Source organism: Pocillopora damicornis, chromosome 8, assembly GCF_964200805.1.
Source record: "Pocillopora damicornis chromosome 8, jaPocDami1.2, whole genome shotgun sequence".
Taxonomy (NCBI): domain Eukaryota; kingdom Metazoa; phylum Cnidaria; class Anthozoa; order Scleractinia; family Pocilloporidae; genus Pocillopora; species Pocillopora damicornis.
This window is the reverse complement of record NC_142677.1, coordinates 10,467,719-10,485,416: the sequence shown is the minus strand read 5'-3', so window position 1 is coordinate 10,485,416 and position 17,698 is coordinate 10,467,719. Positions and strand designations below refer to the sequence as shown.

General features: G+C 38.1%; 2 protein-coding genes and 1 long non-coding RNA gene across 4 annotated transcripts; 2 read left to right on the top strand and 1 right to left on the bottom strand.

The window, feature by feature from the left end:
* Window positions 1-423: 423 nt before the first annotated feature.
* LOC113672215 (manganese-dependent ADP-ribose/CDP-alcohol diphosphatase) lies at window positions 424-3,126 on the top strand. Its single transcript, XM_027188500.2, has one exon. It carries the CDS (start codon window positions 504-506, stop codon window positions 1,581-1,583), a length of 1,080 nt encoding a protein of 359 aa, XP_027044301.2. The 5' UTR covers window positions 424-503; the 3' UTR covers window positions 1,584-3,126.
* Window positions 3,127-4,969: 1,843 nt separating this feature from the next.
* LOC113672214 (uncharacterized) lies at window positions 4,970-11,467 on the bottom strand. Of its 2 annotated transcripts, XM_089181038.1 has the most exons (7): window positions 11,304-11,467; window positions 10,920-11,199; window positions 8,623-8,691; window positions 8,417-8,530; window positions 7,423-7,564; window positions 6,471-6,837; window positions 4,970-6,056 (listed from the first exon to the last, which is right to left on the bottom strand). In XM_089181038.1, exons 2-7 carry the CDS (start codon window positions 11,066-11,068, stop codon window positions 5,998-6,000), a joined length of 900 nt encoding a protein of 299 aa, XP_089037164.1. In that variant the 5' UTR covers window positions 11,069-11,199; window positions 11,304-11,467; the 3' UTR covers window positions 4,970-5,997. The 2 variants fall into 2 exon arrangements, with proteins under 2 accessions (XP_089037164.1, XP_027044300.2); XM_027188499.2 differs by lacking the exon at window positions 8,623-8,691.
* Window positions 11,468-11,586: 119 nt separating this feature from the next.
* On the top strand, window positions 11,587-17,236 carry LOC149041337 (uncharacterized). Its single transcript, XR_016179381.1, has 3 exons — window positions 11,587-12,144; window positions 12,238-13,426; window positions 13,579-17,236. It is a non-coding gene; the product is annotated as an uncharacterized LOC149041337 (long non-coding RNA).
* The last annotated feature ends 462 nt before the right edge of the window (window positions 17,237-17,698 follow it).

Here is a 17,698-nt window from a genome sequence, read left to right as displayed (position 1 = left end):
ATAGAAAAGTGAAGGGGAAATTACTTTAATACACAGACTTATATTATATAACTGAATTATTGCAGTCTTTCATGTCTGTTACCAAAATTATCAAAATGTGTGCTGTTTTAGAATCTACAGTTTTAATTACTTATTTAATTTAATTATTTATTGTTGAAGAAATTGCAATCATGAGCAATTTTTGAAAACAGCATTGGAGTTATTCTCAATTATTTACTAATCCATTATTTATTAAGCTGGTCAAGATAATAAGTCTGACTCTTATGGTGGATATTTATGTTAATTCTTAAATCATATTTTAAAAGCAGTGTTAAAAATTAAAACAAGAGTTAATTCATGACGTCTGTTTTTATTTGTGTTGACCCTCATCACGTGTCAGCAAGTGTTACCTACTGGTCAGCTGGTTTGGTTTGCTACCATTGGTACTCAGACCTCCCCCAGTAAGACTGGAGCGAAATTGAAAATGCTAACGAAGCATTGGTGATGCAACTGTTGAAAAAATTATGGTAGAGAAGCAGAAAAATCTCGCTATGATGAGGTGCGAGGGCAGTAGGGAAAGCGATGTCTTGTTTTCATTTGGTTTGATCACAGACATCCAGTACGCAGACATTTGCGATCGACAGAACTACCAGAAAACAAAATGGCGACGATACCGAAACGCTCTTACTTGCCTTCGAAGAGCTGTTTCTCATTGGAAAGATGCAAAGAGTTCTCCAGCCTTCATAGTGCAACTGGGAGATATCATTGACGGCTTTAATGCAAATTCAATCGACGCTAATGACAGCGGAAGAAACCTCTCTAAAGAAGCTCTCGAAGCCGTGATGATCGAGTTCTCCAAACTACCGGATGGTGTACCCGTTTTTCACAACATGGGAAATCATGAGCTCTACAATTTCTCTCGCCAAGAACTTGAACGATCTGTTCTTCATCCTTCAAACAACCGTCACACCGCAGCATTTCTAAACAGCGATAAAAGAGCTTCATTTGTGAGGCTGGAAACGAAACCATTTTATTTCTCGTTTACACCTCATCCAAAATTTTGTTTCGTTTACCTGGATAGTTACGACATAAGCCTTCTTGGCGTTGACGAAAGCAGCTGCCAGTATAAAGAAGCTCGTGAAATAATACAAAGACATAATAAAAATGATGATCTGGACAGTCCTATTGGTCTCTATGGCTTAGAGCGACGGTTTGTGAGGTTTAATGGTGCGATCAGCACAGAACAACTGTCGTGGCTCGAAGCTACTCTGAAAACTGCCGAAGAACATGGCCAAAAGGCTGTGGTATTCAGCCATGTCCCTATTTACCCTGGACTCACAGACACCATGACATTATTGTGGAACTACCAAGATGTTCTGGAAGTGTTATGGCAATTTCCTTGTGTGATTGCATGTTTTCATGGCCACACACATCAATACAGTTATGCAGTTGATGAAAAGGGTATTCACCATTATATTTTTGATGCTATTGTGGAAGCTCCCTTAGATTCCAATGCATTTGCAACCCTCCATGTCAAAGATGATTCCATTGACATTGAGGGCTTTGGAATTATAGAAGATCAGGTGTTGAAATTTTCTCACTAGATCGCACAGAGCAGCAGGTGAGGCAATATTAGAAAAGGCGTAAATTTTATCTTTCTGCGTGCAGAGAGATGATAGCATGACTGTGTCTTGTGATTTGTAATGAACAAAATTGAGCACCTTGGCTCTACTGGGGCTTTTTTCATCTACTATTCATTTATGTAGTAAAACATATAGGTGAGTGGTATAAAGGAGAAGGAAGCATGCTAAGGACAGTAAAAAGGGAAACAGAAATAAGTAATACCCTTCTCAGCATCTGTTAGTTTTCGTTTTCATTTTTATCATTTTTACTTTCTATTATTTATGGTGCTACTTATTCCAAGTGATTTTTTTTGTCTAGAAGGTATCTCTCATGCACTGATTCCTGATCTAAAAAAACATTTTCATGGTATTCTTTGGTTAAATTCTTTTAACTTGGCAAAGTTTCCAGTTGTGCATTACTTTAAGGGATTATCAGAATTTAGCTTTAATTTAGAAAAACGGGGTAACTCCCTTGTGAAGTAATTGATGGAGATTGAAGTTGACAAGTGAGCCAGTGCTTTTCTGTTATGAAAATTTAATGGCTCTCTGAATATTTGTTTTTTATTTCCATCATTGTCAGAGAGCTAAAGTGTGTATCTGTTGCTCACTGAGCTGGGAGTGTGTGTCTCAAAGTGATCAGTACTAAATGGGTACAGGAAGGAGAATGTAGAATGCTTTTGTAAGGGGGATAAGACTGATAGTTTTGGTTAATGAATCAGATATTGTGAAAACAGATGATGATGATTTAGAAAACTTGTGCAATACATATGCTTATGCTGTTTTTTTTAGACTGTACTATAAGATTCAAATCAAATGCACTTTTACATTACTTTACGGGTAAGTTTGATGTTATTGTAGGAGATCATTCTCTTATTACCATTTGCATTTGACAATGGTGACATGTCATTGCCAAAATGTCATGTTTTTATATCACTACTCTTTATTCTAAAATGTTTCTCAAAACCTCTCATCATTAGAATGTTGTAAATACAACATAGCAATAAGATATTCCTAATATATTGTTGCATGAAAACTTTATAATGTGTTTTAAAATTGTCATTTCTTGTCCTGTATTACAGTTAAGTAACAGTGAATGGTTGATAAACAAATAAACAGTCAATGTCAGAATTTCCTCCAGTTAATAATAAAATTATGTAAAATTTATACTACCAACAACTTTTCAAATGACTGTAATTAAATCATCTAATAATGTTTGAATTTATTAATTGATAAGTACTATATCAGTTCTTATTATTATTGAAAAGTCAATACATGTTTCAGGAAAAATAAAAACCTCAAGGAAATTTTATTGCAGTTAAATTGGACAATTTGATATTTAATTTGGGTAAACATGTATTCTCTCCTGGAATGTTGTTATTTGTTTGTTTACTTCCTTTTTAATTTTCAATTGATTTATGTGCAGTTCAAGCTGAATGTTTGCTTGGAGCCTTCAAAATTTACCTTGCTCCTGTATGTGCGAAGTAAAGTTTTAAAGAAACTGAAAGATTAATTTCTAGAAATAGGTCATTTAGCCATTGTTGTATGTATTCTTATATTTCTCTGTGGGAACCCAAAGCATTTGTATTAGCTGGGGCAATTTTCAATGGAGTATTGAAAGAAATCTGGGATTGTTTTGGTGATACATCACTCTGCTAGCAGCTGACTTGTCTTAAAAACTTGTGCCATCATCCCAAGACCCTCAACTAGATTGAAGCTGAACAAATCTTGACTTAATCACTCTCATTTCACTATTTGCTTCTTTTTACTTTGCATTTTCATAGGCATCTTGTGATATTTTTCTTTGCTCTGATTTGCTGTTGTGATGGTTTTGGTTTTGCCCTGTATGCTGTGGTAATTAGATCCAGTCAGGCCAAAACAAATGCTCATGACTGTGAACTTGATGAATTAAGTTATTCAACATTACAGAGTGTGTCTGATCACCGACAGCTAAACTCTTCAGTTCATTTCTTTTAATTTCTTTCTTTTTCCTTTTTTTGCGGTAGTAAAGACCCAGTTTTATAAACATTCGCCCATAAGTCTCGAGTTTCTTGAACCCCTCACTCCCCCCTCCCTTGGTATGTTTTCGTATTCACACGCAACGGCACGCACAATTGAAGAGCTTCGCTACACAATTTCCCAAAGTTACATGCTTTTGCAGACCGGATGTTTTACGAAATTACGGAGTTGTACGACTTAATGTAATGGTTAGAGCCCTCCGCTGCCAACTTAAAAAATCACATATATCCACACACCTTCAAGTTAAAGGGAAAGGAAGCGGAAGTCAAAATGTTCTGCAAGTGCTTGGCCAGTGAAGAAAATTGGCTTTCAAATGAAGAAAGTGGGTAATCGATTCTACCTGGTGTCCCGAGTGGAAGACCACATCTCAGACTCAAGCCCGATTATTAAATGTTTTGACTCAGATGACCTAGCAGAGAAGGTTGAAAAATGTTGGGTAAAAATTGATTTAGTCAGCGTGGGTGGTGTAGGGAGTACCCTTAGCTTGCAGTTGAACAAGAGATAAGGTATCTGTAGTCCTCCCCCGAAAATAAACACCTACTGAAGATGTGGAAAAAAAGGATGGTTCTCGGATCTCCTAGCTCTTCTTCTATTCTTATATCAAAGAAGACCCACGAAAAAAAAAAAAACTCGTAGAAGAAAATGAAAATGACATGCATGCCAAACTCTAGACACTTCTTGAGAAAGTGAAAAACTTTCCAGAGGAAGAATGTATTTAAATTTGTGATTTTACATGGCGACTGTATCGGTTAACCTATGCTGCTGGTAATGTCTCCAGTTATGTTTCCATTGCCCCTCTAAGAAACCAGGAGAAGTCTACACGAGGCTTTTTCCCAAAATTGACTCAAACGAAGACTCGGACTGCTGAAAAATATGAAAGTGATCAGATTGAATTGAAAATGTCTGCTAGGGATTAAACCAAATAAGGCCAGGGGTTTCATTTCATTAAAGAAAGTTTTTTCTTATTGTCGGTCTCCGTAGGAGGAAAAGGAAAGACTGTGGTAAACATATGTGAAGTTTTACATGGCATTGACGTATTCATATTACAATTACTGGTCCTGAAGCGTTCATGATTCAGAAGTCTACAGTGCCTCAGTGTGATCATCTTGTTCATGCCTGAATGTGAAAAGAAAAGTGTTGAAGGCAAACAGCGAGCATGTGCCACCGACAAATTATTACCAAAGACAACCCACGGTAAATGTAAACCTTATAGCGCATAGGCAAGGCAAGAACAATATTTCGGCGGAACCTACGTCTAAATATGTTATTTTCACTTTTCCATTTCGAGGACAAAGGTCATATCAGAAAACTTGCAGCTTTATCAAAGTTAGGGTTCAAGTGAACATAATAAAGGCATTAACCTCACAATTTTATTATAAAATGTTCCATCAAAGCTTTTCTCTGCTTGGTGTTGTATATTACATAATTGTATAATAACAGACTGAGTTTTTCCACTATCCTTTTTCTATTTAATGAAAAACTAAAAATTTTCAAGCATTGGCGATGAAAGACGGTATTCTATTGGATAAAATACCGTCTTTCATCGCCAATGCTTGAAAATTTGAAATTTTAATGTTTTAGCCGATGTACCGGGTGATTTAGTGATTTCTTACCATGTAGTGCTAAGCGGAATGGTCGTGTTTTAAAATAGTTATTATATATAGACTTTGAACACCAATCCATGCCTTAAAATGAATTGATCAGTCGTTGCCCAGAAATTTTTCTCCAGATTTTTCTCTTCAGCGACTTGTAATTGACCTTTGAAGATCAATTCATCTTTTCTTTTTCAAGTACATCAACATGTCAAAATATTTTTTCTTTCTATTTATTTATAACATTACTGTAAATAGAAAATCAGTTTCAATTGGTTAGCTTTTTTTTCAGTCACAACGCAAGACAAAAAAACTTGCATGCGCGAAGAAAGCACGGCAACAACGTTAACGGTGTTAGATTGAAAGCTTTGTTCTTTTAAAAGTCATTTATCCTAGAGCTAGAAAGGAACAAGCCTCGGAGGACCAGAAATACTCAATTTTTTTCACTTTGGAGGTTATTAAAGGTGACGCACCATATAGGTTCGTGTGCATATCCTTGACTAATCGTAGTCATGCTAAAAATATCATATGAACAAGCCCAGGGAACATTTTCATGTCTCTCTCGCTCCGAGAATTGGATTGTCTTTCTCTATTTCCCTTCCATAACGATCTATAATGATTAGAGACCTCTAAACGAAGGACTGCCAAAAAACGTGTCCAGACTATGAGAGGGTGAGCCATTTTCATCTTGTAGGCTTCTCTTTAACCGAAGCTCGGTTCAAGAAAACTCCATAATCAGTTTTTCGAACGAATGTGACTAACAAGAAACTGATAAAATGAGCCATTCCTCATTTTACCACTGAACTTCTTGTAGGTAACAATGGTGAAAGAGCTGTTTCTTGAATTTCTGTTGAAAATATGAATATACTGTCCGTTAAAAAACAATTGAATACAGTTGTTTGAATGTATTTTTTGAAAGGCTTTGGTGTCGTATTTAATCTTCTCGAAATGATTTCGCTATACTGGTGTGTTCAGTTTTTCCCTCATCCTAAGTGGTATGGGTTTTCCAATTAAATATTTGCTTGACATTACCTTTAATTCATATTTACACAACATTTAATTGTTGATGTTCGAACCACCAAAGATGCTGAGAAATTTTCCCCGTTTTTTCCGGACCAAATCAACTTCTGCAATGAACGAATAGTTACCCTTAACCTTTCTTGAATATATTTTTCAGCTAGCTGAAAGCTTGCGGCTTGTCATATTTCCTAAGTTTTAATTTTCGTCTCGTATCAAGCGTAAATATAAGCGTGATATCTACCTCCCGAGGAGTCAGTCCTTTCAATTGCCATACTTCTTGTTAGCTGTTTTTTTGTTAGTGTATCGTTCCAAGGAGCGCATCTCGGAGGTTGTTGCCCATCAGTATTCATGGTAACCAGCACCTGACCATCGTCTTCTGAAGGAGTATTTTCTTCCCCTGAGAGATGTGACGTCAACATAATCTTAGGAGATTGTGATTGGTTAGTCTTACTACCGACAGACGTTTGGAGAATGGAAAGCGACTGATCACATTGAAATTGATCAGCAGTGTGGCCATTTGTAGAAATTTGTGCCGGACAAGAGATAGTGAAATCAGGATGCTGTTTGACTTGTACTTGAGAAGTAATCCTTGGGTTGAGTGCCCTAAACTAGAACACAGAGGAAAATACGTCTTAGGGGTAGTATTAGGGGTAGTATTGCCCAACTAGTATCTGAGTGGCGTAAGTTTCTGAAGTTTTTGTCGATGGGAGAGTATAACAGGGTAATTTAGTATTATCAACTGAGTTGAGTTTCAATGCCGACGTTTCGAGCGTTAGCCCTTCATCAGAGCGAACGCTCTGACGAATTCTGAGCGAATTCGCCCTAACGCTTGAAACGTCAGCTTTGAAACTCTTTTACGGGGGCCATTTTACGTTCTCAACTCAGTTGATTACCCTAGTATCTGGGAGGCACTGGTTCAAATTCCCTCGAATTCTCAACTTCTTTCAGGCTTTTTATTCCTGCAGTTCATGGCTTTATTTGATTTTGAATCCGCAAGTCGGATGTGAAAAGTATTTCACTGAGAATTATAGACAACTTTGCCGCTTATATAGCCAATAGAGAGTTCCGAAATTTTCTTGACATTGCATGATGAAATAATACACGACAATACACTCTATGTCGTTTAGGCGTATGCAATACGTTTCATGAACGATTCTTTAGCCCTTGGAGTGAATCTTTTTTTAGCACGTTACCTCTTGTTTTAAAGTGGTTTCTCCTAAAGGGTGGTCTTTAAAATAATCAACTACAGCTCCGATTGTCGTAAAGCGTCTTGCGCCAACGTAGTAACCTTGGTCACGTGTTAACACGGCATGATGGCAAACGTATTTTCCCGCGCTGCAGAAAACAAGGTAGAGAGTTTTTCATTTCAGAAACCTTCCCGTTAGTGGGCGTGAGAAAGGAATTCATCTAAGCATAAGAATAAAGGACACCAAAATTTCCTTATTTTAGGTTGACACCTTGTTTTGCCCACCACTCCTTCTCCTCTCGCACCCCGCCTTGCCATCGGTGTACAATGGCCAAGAGAATTTGTGATGAGAGGGTTAAAAATTATTTGAGCAAATAAGACTAAGGGAACTTTTTGGTTATTAGTAAAAAACTAGTTCGAGAGCTTGCTTAAAAAGCTAAATTTTAGCTTTATGGGGAGTTGTAATCGAAGTGCTAAAGGAGCATTTTGGTGAAAGTTTCTTTAGTGACATCAGATCCAATTTATTTCCTGCATGAAATTTGAATACGACCGAAGGATTACAATTGAATTGAAAGTCCTGCATCATCATATGACACGATCGTTAATTTTCACTGTGCGCTCTTGAATTTATACGAGTTTTGTGCGGCATTTGAAAGAAACTGTGGTTTTGAGGGGGTATTCTAAGTAAAACTAACCCATTTTAGGTAGGACAAGTGATTTGTAAGTCTTTTTTGTGTTGCGGTGTTAAGACGCTTTTTTCATTATCGTTAGACAGGAAAATTTTCTCTAGTAATGCCTCACTTTCCTCAGGGTATCAGTCAACTAACTAGTGCCGGGCAACTTGTGATGTTCTGGCATCCCATCTGCTGGAGGCGTAAACCCACTAGAAACTCTTACTCGTATTATGACATTGAGACTGGTAAAAGTCCCGCCATCAATGAGCCAGGAGACTCTTAGGAGGTAAAACAAGATCAAGAAGTAAAGCCATAAAATACCCTCACCATATTGAGAGAAATAACTCTGACGTCATGTCATGGGAAAATACAAAGGCACCAGGCTCCGCTTGAGACAGAAGCTCCTCGGCTTCAGAACGGCTCAGCTTAAATGGGCTCCAACTGAAAGAACGGTCCCGTAAGTAAAGTTTGAACGTTCAGTTACTTTTCTTTGAAGCAGATTTGTCAACATGTAAAACAATAATATTTACTACCATTTCTGTAGATGAGCATTTCCTACAGCACGAAAAAGTGTAAGCTTCAACATTCTCTCCCACTCCACCCTGAAAATATTATTTGCATAATTCAGCCACCATTCAATCAGAAGCTAAAAATGTATTTTGAGTGAACAACATGTTTAGAATCTTTCACGGTGTGTTGTAATTGTAAACTTTCAACATTTCCACTGTTAGGACCATTGTTGGTGTTCTTATCTGGGATGAAATGCAGGCGGCGCAAGTTAAAAACTTGGCTTTAATGCATTTTGTATTCATTACTTTCGTTTATTGTCGGCGAAATATCTTCCCCACCCCTCACCCCAAAAGAGACAGAAAACTTCATGGAAAAAGAAGAGAAATATTATTTCAAACATAGGCACCCATTTTTTTTCTTTTTTCATCATCTTAAGATTGGAGTCGTAGAGGTAGTCTTTTGTCGCGGACGAACGATGATCGAATGTGAGAGAGTATAAGAAATCATGTGCGTTCGTACATCAAACCTTTGATAAGGCCAGGGATGTCTCTGAGTAGCCTCTTATCACTCTAATCGCTCGACTCGAGAAAAACTAAGAATATATATGTTTTAATGGAAATATATTTTAACAGAACAAATAAAAAGGTCCTTCTTCGTTTCTCCCTTTTTACATAGATTTTGATCTCTAGGTGATGATGATTAAGATATTAAGAAACCGCGTTGGCTTTCATCCCACTCATATTTTCCAGATGGTTTACCGCAGAACTTTGTCAAAATATCCAGTCAATTTTCGACTCAGTTTTTCGAGATTTCGGGACTATTATCGTTCTCTTGTCAGTTCTCATTTACTTAATATTCTTTAGCACATCTCATTTCTTCAACGTTTCGCTCTCATCAAATCTTGTCGGAAAACTAGCCAAGATTTATGCTGATATTTCAATTTACGTACACAATCATCAAAGAACATTTTCCTAGCCTTTTGATCCTTATACTAGATAAGCTGCAAAATTAAAAAAGGCCAATTTTTCTCTTTCTTTCCTTGAATATCAGCCGCGCATGATTAAGTCAATCTAATGATAAAGAAAATCCCTAAATCAAAACGCTTTTTTCGTTCTACAGATTTAACAATCACTGCACAGTCTCAAGATATAAAGCTGACCAAAAAATAATGTTCGGTGCTTTTCGCTCTTTATGTAATTTCTTTGGCTCGTTGTGGCGACGAAGAAGTGTCAACACGAAGCAAATGCTGACTCGAAAGAACAATAGTCTGGCGGCTGCACTGAATGAATTTCAACCCTATTTTGTTTACACACCTGCTTTCGTGTTTCGTGAGCGGTACAGGGAGACAAAAGCTTTCTATCTTCATAAAAATAATTTCTTTCGCAGATTTATGGTCTTGCAGCCCTTAGTTATTAGATTATAGCCGCGTTCATAGGTTAGAACATCGGTTCATTGTTATCCCCAAGCGTAAAATTACAGTTGAACAGAGTTTTTTAGAGCCAATTCGTCAGACATGTGCATTTCCATCCAAGCGTCTAGGAAACGCCGAAATTTATGCGCATATGAATGGCCTGATGAAGAACTGAAGTGTCAATTGAAAACTGAAAATACGTATAGCTGTTCTCAAAGTTCTTTATCTATGCTTTCAAAATTTATTATTAAACTCTTGGACTAAAGAACTCGGTGAAGTCGTTACAGAAGTGAAAAAAAGCCATGATTAGCGTGGAAGAGAGGAAACGAGATTGCAATAGAGAAATAGGTTATTCCTTAATAATGCGTTTAGCAGGTGAAGATTTAACGCGAAGCAAAGTTACGTTATTTTCATTTTTCGTCGGTAATTTTAGTTCATATCGATTAGCTGGTTTATCTGTCTGCTTTGCTCCTTTGCCTGTGGAGGTTTTCCTTTTCGTAATCAGCATCTGCTTCATTTCTCACTAAAAACAATTTATATTGAGTAACAGCTATAATTCTCCGACTGACTCAGTCATATTCGAGATTATGGTTTTGTTTTTCATGACAACCGTTCGAATGTTCTAAAAATTGATTTTTAGATTTTTCTTCGTTCTTGCTTGAACTAGGAATTTGTGGATATAATCGCATTTGTCGCCGAAAGAAAGAGATAAATGAATTCGGTACTCCAGGAAAGAAGCGATTGCCAACTTATAGGGAACTGATGCGTTCGTTTATGGTCCACATCGTCGGGAAAATCAGTTGCTCCTTGGTCAAAACTTCTCACAGTACCGACATTTTTCTTTTGAAAGCGGCCTGAAAGCAGTTGGCATAATTGTATTTCAGTCTTTCATAAGATAAAGATACTTACATTGCGGCTTCCGCAAGAGTTTTTATGGTGGATCCTGAGCATTTTGTCGATGATGTATGCGATGCAGAACTTTGGCTGGGTCGCGCGTTGTGGGGGTTCCAGCTCGTGTTGGAAATAACAACAACCGATTTCGAACAACCAGTACCCATCTGCTCTCTATATTGCTGTTAAAATCCTCATGGTCCGAGCGAATCGCCGATAAATGGATACAACACTTTCTCTTCAGGCAGCATCCTCACTTCTTAATCAGCTTTCGCGCGAATATTCTCCCGCTGAATAACTGCGAAATTATTCAGAGATTCAAAGTACCTTGTCACCTCACTATCGTAAAGTCAAAAGGACTCTTGCTCGTTTAAAACCAATTTTTGCGAATGTTTGACCTACTTTGTATTTAACGCCGTCGATAGATGGCTGTGAAAATAATTTCCTTTTGATGTCCGATTAAGGAACAGCTCTTCTTTCACGCAAAATACAATAAGATGTGGAAATAACTTCTCAGCGTAAACGAGCGGGTACATGAAAGGTTCGAACTGTTGGGATATTTCCTTTGGTTGGCACAAAGGTTAAATACATTAGCATTTTAAAGGTTTCCATGACGACATAATGAAGAAATTCGATAGACATTTTGTGAGCGCTTTACCCAGCGTTTTTAAATTGGAATTAAAATAGTGCACCCGAAAGTTATCTCACAAAATGAGGGAATTAAGTTACTCTAGGTGTAAATAAAAAGTCCTAAATCGGGCTCGAAATTTATAAACAAAAAAACAGTTGAATTCCGCCAATTAAGTTTGGGAATTCCAAGGGCAATGATTGCGAAATTAAGAGTGATTCCTTCATGATGTCGCATTTAAACGAATTTTGTCTTTGATGAACTTGCATTGTAAGATTAGTCGGCAAAATTTCCTGAATCAGTTAACCGTTTGAACAGAACTCAGATCATGATAATGTGAGAGGTAACACAATAAACCAGAATGGTTATTAATTCTGCGCAGGCTGTTACTGAGTAATATTTTAAAAGATAATTAATTCATAATTTACGGCGTTTACAATGAATTTTTTTATGAGCCCTTTGAGTAGACATTTCAAAATATAATTAAAGAGATGGAAACAGACGATTAACAAATCAGTTACTCGATTTTTGTAGGTCTTTCCCCTTTGGTATCGATTTTTTACAAGATACCGGAACTCCTGCGTCCTAAGACAAGTGTTTGGCGCTTGGGGAAAGGTTACAGCTTTATTGCTTTAAATAAAAATAAATTAAGGATTGAAAAACGCAACCAGTTTGATAAATTGACTGAGAAGGATTTCGTCTCAACAGAGGTTTGCTGTTTGGTGTGATCCTGCTGTTCATCAAGACCATCAGTGCAGCCAAGGATCAAGATGGCGACTCTCTATCTGTCGAACATCTTGTATTAACGAACGATATTCTTCAGCTAACAACAGGAAAATGGTAAAAAGAAGATCATTTTTCGTTATTTGGCACCTCGCTGTATACAGGGGTGTCTACTGTACCATACATTTTATCATTTCAAATTTGCAGAGGATCGATAGTTTTACCGGAAATTCGTATGGGATTTCAGAAGAATCTTTTAAATTTTGCAGGTTCGAGGTACGATAGCCTTTTCATCACTGGTACATTATTTCAAAAATTCAAATATACGGCTTTGATCATGACCTTGAACATTAAATGGAACTAGTTGAAGGATAGTGTTCGAAGGGTCTGAGAAAACTTTACGACATTTCTCAGTTGTGTTGATGTCGCCCTGGGACATCCTAGTTCAACGCTATTCCGTGCGCTATTTTCCGAAAAGATGAAATCACAAGTTTGCAAGAATTTTGTCCTTTGAAACGTTTCCCAGCTTAAGCCTCTTTTTTGGTTATTCAGAAAGGAAAGAAAAACCTTTCGCACATTTTTTGCTATGTACACTTTGAATATGCATCCCCATTATGTCACGAAATTTTTTTTGCATATTATTGTTGATAGTTGTATTCAAAATTAGAAATAACGAACCTTAGCGCCTAGCCGGCGAGTTCTCCTCGACCATTTTTTTTGTGCATTGAAACTACGATTTGCGGCCAAAACGATCATGTTACGTAACTGTGACATTGAAAACTGTGAACACAAGTCGGCAACTATGATGGAGAAAGGAGAAATCTACAAGAAAGGACGAACGTATTACGTTGCCGAAGCGCCAAATGATGTTAGCTTCAAGAATAGTACACATACACTGGGTGTTTCTATACACTCTTTTCCAAAAGATGTAGCTGTATGGCCAAAATGGACTCGTTTCGATTGTCTACATCGAGGAGATTCTATTCTTTAATGTCGTCGGCCTCATGCTCCGTACCGGCTTCGAAGACGGCTGTTACGAACACATACCACTAGTCAAATCAGGGGAGAGAACTAATGAATTGAGCTAAAAAGAATGCTGATTAAGGGGCCTGTTCCCACACCGTACGCGATTGTTCAACATTCTTTTCGGCTGACATTACGCAAGCGGAGAATGGTGAGTTCCTTACTGTTGTTTACTTTACGCGCTTGAGATGTACTTATACTCCTTGTCTTTCCACATGACTACATTTGCACTTTTCCTATCGCATGAAAATCCTACCAATGGTAGTTTCCATTGTATTTTTATTTGCATTTTTTTGTGAACAGTGCGAAACATCTGGTGGATACCGGCATAAATACAAGCTCCAAGGGGCCGTGTATTCTGCTAACCTAGGTTTCCGAAAATCCATCCCACGTGCCATCAATTCTCCGCTGCCCTCAAGAAACTAAAAGTAGCAACAGTAACAATGGCATTGTGATAACAGCACTGCAACGAGATAAATAAAGAAGCAAATATTTAATTGAATTAGATGGTAGCATGGTAGTGCTGTGTGAAAGTCGATGCGTACGAAATATTCGCTTACAATACTGATGTCAGTTATTTGCCATTGAGCGAAATAGGCCGTATGACAATGATAAACTTAAACCGGCTCGACGACTATAGCCTCTGCCTTTACAATCTCTGAGGAAAGGAGCAACTTGCAGTGAAACTGCCCGATGACTTCTCGGCGAAAAATCATCGTGCCTAGTGAAACAGCTGATTCTATCGTCAAAATTTAGCTTTTGGTTTGCTAAGGGAATAACTGTATAGCAACGAAACTCTAGAGCATTGACCAAGGGGAACCTTCGCCGCACTTGGTGCGAAGGAATAAATTGTTATGGCAACAGAAACGAACACAGCTACCCATTCTTGACATAAATTTCGCCATAGAGAACAAAACACAAACGTAACAAACTAAACATTTAGTAACGGGAGTCTTTTTGTTTTAATCTTGACCTGAACACCGCGGGCGAGAAACCGCTTTTGTCACTCTTTGTGGAAATCTCCTTCGTAGAGCTAAACCGTACTTGCAACTTCTTGTAGATTTCTTCCCTACTTCTTGAGTACGATGTATCACGACTCTCGCTAGAGCTTACTGACGGTAGGTGGACATCGCTATCAGACATCATTTCAAGGTATTTCAACGCAGACTGATACAAAATTACAAGAGATGTGAGAGGTTTGTAAGTGTCAACTGAGAGTTTTCACATTTTTCTACGTCATCACCCGCTAATTCGTTACCAGTCCAGGGGACACTTTTCCTAAGACAAAATAAGAGGCTCGAAAAACACCGAGTTTTTAGCTCATTCATGCTGAAAGCAACGAATGAGGTATTTTGGTGAAGCAGATGTTGACGGAAGTTGTCGACCGTGGACGGAAATTGTACTCCGTAGCCGGAAGTTGCATTGTGGACCGTGAACGGAAGAAGTCTCGCATCCTACCCCTTCCCATTTAATAAAAAGTCAAAATTAATTTCGATGAAGCTCAGGAACTCACTGCACGTGGAAAGAAATAAAATGTTTGTATGGTTTGATAAAAATAATAACCTCAAATCACATTTCCGAGCTTATAAAAATGCAACTTGAATTGAGAAGCCGAAATGTTCACACCTAGGGGACCCGTAGTGGGTTCATTTCAACACACGCTGTGACCAGGCAGAAGGGTATCAGAGGCAGCCGTATTGTTAAGCCGCGTATTTGGGTTCGTCTTCAGTTGGTATAAAGTAATCATAGCTCTATCATTGTGCTTGTCTTCGGGAGCTCCTCAGCGTACAGTCTACACATCAATCATAGCGGCCAATGTTCGCTCGAACAAAAACAACAATACCAATGCGGTCAGTACAAAATGAAGACTGCAGACTGCAGACAGAGTACAAAATGTACACCAGGTACAAAATACAGATCGCAGACCGGGTAAAGAATGCAGACTGAGAATTTATACTGTCTTTTCGTCTGATACGTGATAACATGTCATCTTACAACTTACCGAGCGTCACGCGGTCAATAGTCCATTTTACAGTTGTGTGCTTGGTTGCCAAGCCTTTGAACAGGAATGAGGCTAAGGGTGACCTTGTTATGATACAAACCTTGCTGCTTTTCAAATGCAAATTACTTTGTTATCCTGCAAACTAGATACTGGTCTCTATCACAACAAGGTCACTTTCAGCCTCACTCCAAATCAAAGGCTTGGCAACTAAGTACACAATTGTAAAATGGCCTATTTTCCGCGATTATCTTTCACGATCATTTGCACTTATGTGGAATATTCCTCGCCCGTTTCTCGATCACAATCGTGCTTAATATAATTTCAAGCCTTCATATAGTATTCTCACTTTGCGCGCGAGTTGGTTGGTGTGATGTCTGGACAGAATTTACCAACTTAATAAAAGTAGATGTAGATCACGGTAGATGTAGATGTAAATGAGATGCCACTATCGAATATTTAACACGCGCAATATTCGAGAAACAATTGACAGATTTGCACTTGGTCCATACGTTTTATCTTTTTAACCGATATGAGTTTATTTTGCTGACAAAAATGCGAACCGAGACCAAAACTGTTCCTTCGACTTGATACATTTTCAACGTTCAGGAGTGTACATACACTGATTTTCACATATGTGCCTTGTATTGTTACTGACTTACACGAGGAACCAGCGAATTTTTATAGGGAAAAGCGAAGCGTTGCTTTCGTGACTAGTCATTTGTTTACTTCTCTGGTGGTTTTATCTATCATCGGTTTGGTGACTACGCAAATATTATGTGAAAATCAGATTATATGGAGGCTTGAAATCCTATTAAGAACGATTGTGGCCGCTTTGTTAAAAACCAAATGCAATGGCCGCTTTGTTTAAAACAAAAGATATCAAGAAACGGGCAAGGAATATTTCACAATTGTGCAAATGATCGTGAAACATGAGGGTTACTAATATTTTGCTACTAGAGCAACATTTACTGCCTAATTATGCCCACCTAGCCCACCTTCGGCCCCACAAACACACACACACACCAACAAAAAGGACTCTGTCTGCCTTATGACCTACTTAATGCAATGTTGTTGAAAAATTCCAAACAAAGTTTTGTTCACAGGTCATACAAATGTCAACTTTACTATAACAACGGCCGATAGCAAGTGGGTAGAGATTCAATAATTGCCATTTGCTAACTTCTCCAAAGGCGTATGTCAAAATTTTGTAACATGTGTTTGGCGAGGTTGGTGCGTGGGAGGACCGATGTCTTTTGTTTAAATTTTCAGCTGTGTACAGAAGTTTAAATTTAGTCGCATTTCCTTTATGATAAAAGGCTTCGAATTTAAAATTAGTTGACAGTTTTTTTGGAATTAAAACTTTTTATCTAAACATTTAGGGCAACACAGAAATTGTGCAGATAGATGGCCGAGTTAAGACGCAGTCAGAATCTTGTAGTTTCCATGGAAGACATTGTAAATGAAAAGGGTCATGGAATTTCCCGAACTAGAAATAAGGATTGCAGGCCAGGAATCTGCCACGCGGCTGAAAGATAAACAGTTACTGCAGATGCTAGTATTTTTTCGCCATCACCAGAGATGTGGGTACTGAACCACTCGGCCATATCAAATGCACTGTCAATCAATTGCCTACGACGGATCTGATTGGTTCACACAGAAGGTGTGATGCGGGAGGTCGCGTGTCCTTCGGAAAAACCCCCTTGTTAGTTTGCTGTAAGTTTGGTGTTTGCAAAGGCCCAAAACAAGCTTACACACGGTCAGTTACTTTTAGGTACACTTAAAGATACATTTTAAAAAGTGTGTCCTCAAACCTGAGCCGAGTTTGGGATCAAATTTAACGAAATTTCGCACAAAAGCAAACTTGTGTTGGAACTTGAATAAAGGGGTAAGTTTCTAAAGAAACTGTGGTGCTGCGTCGGTAAGAGAGTATAACAAGGTAATTTGTTATTATCAACTGAGTTGATAACGTTAATTGGGCACTGTAAAGAGTTTTAAAGCTCATGTTTTGAGCGTTAGCCCTGACAAACAGCTAACGCTCGAAACGTCAGCTTTGAAACTCTTAACGGTGCCGGCCAGTTTACGTTATCAACTTAGTTGATAATACCAAATTACCTTGTGTTGAAACTTGCCTGCCGCCCACAAATTGAAGTACGTAGCGCTTGTATTCAGGCAGAAATCTAAAATTGAATTCGCATCTGTCAAGAGTCAGTTTGACTTATTTACATACAATATGATGTCGTCGAATGCAACTTGACAATATCTGCAAAACGGAACCGAATATTAAAGGTTTTAGACGGACAAAACTCCCCAAAGAAATAAAATACTCTTCCCCAAATATTTTCAACGATGAGAGTATAATATTCAGCCAGAAAAATTATGTCACGGTACAACTACGTATATCGACGCGTGTTTCCTGGCGAT

Bases quoted from the DNA above. Each gene is read 5' to 3' on its own strand.
- LOC113672215 (XM_027188500.2), top strand. From the start codon at position 504: ATGGTAGAGAAGCAGAAAAATCTCGCTATGATGAGGTGCGAGGGCAGT.
- LOC113672214 (XM_089181038.1), bottom strand. From the start codon at position 11,068: ATGGGTACTGGTTGTTCGAAATCGGTTGTTGTTATTTCCAACACGAGC. The intron at 7,565-8,416 runs GTGAGGGTATTT...TGTTTTCTGCAG, and splicing joins GAGTTATTTCTCTCAATATG to CGCGGGAAAATACGTTTGCC. The intron at 6,057-6,470 runs GTAGATATCACG...TATTTTCAACAG, and splicing joins AAGGACTGACTCCTCGGGAG to AAATTCAAGAAACAGCTCTT.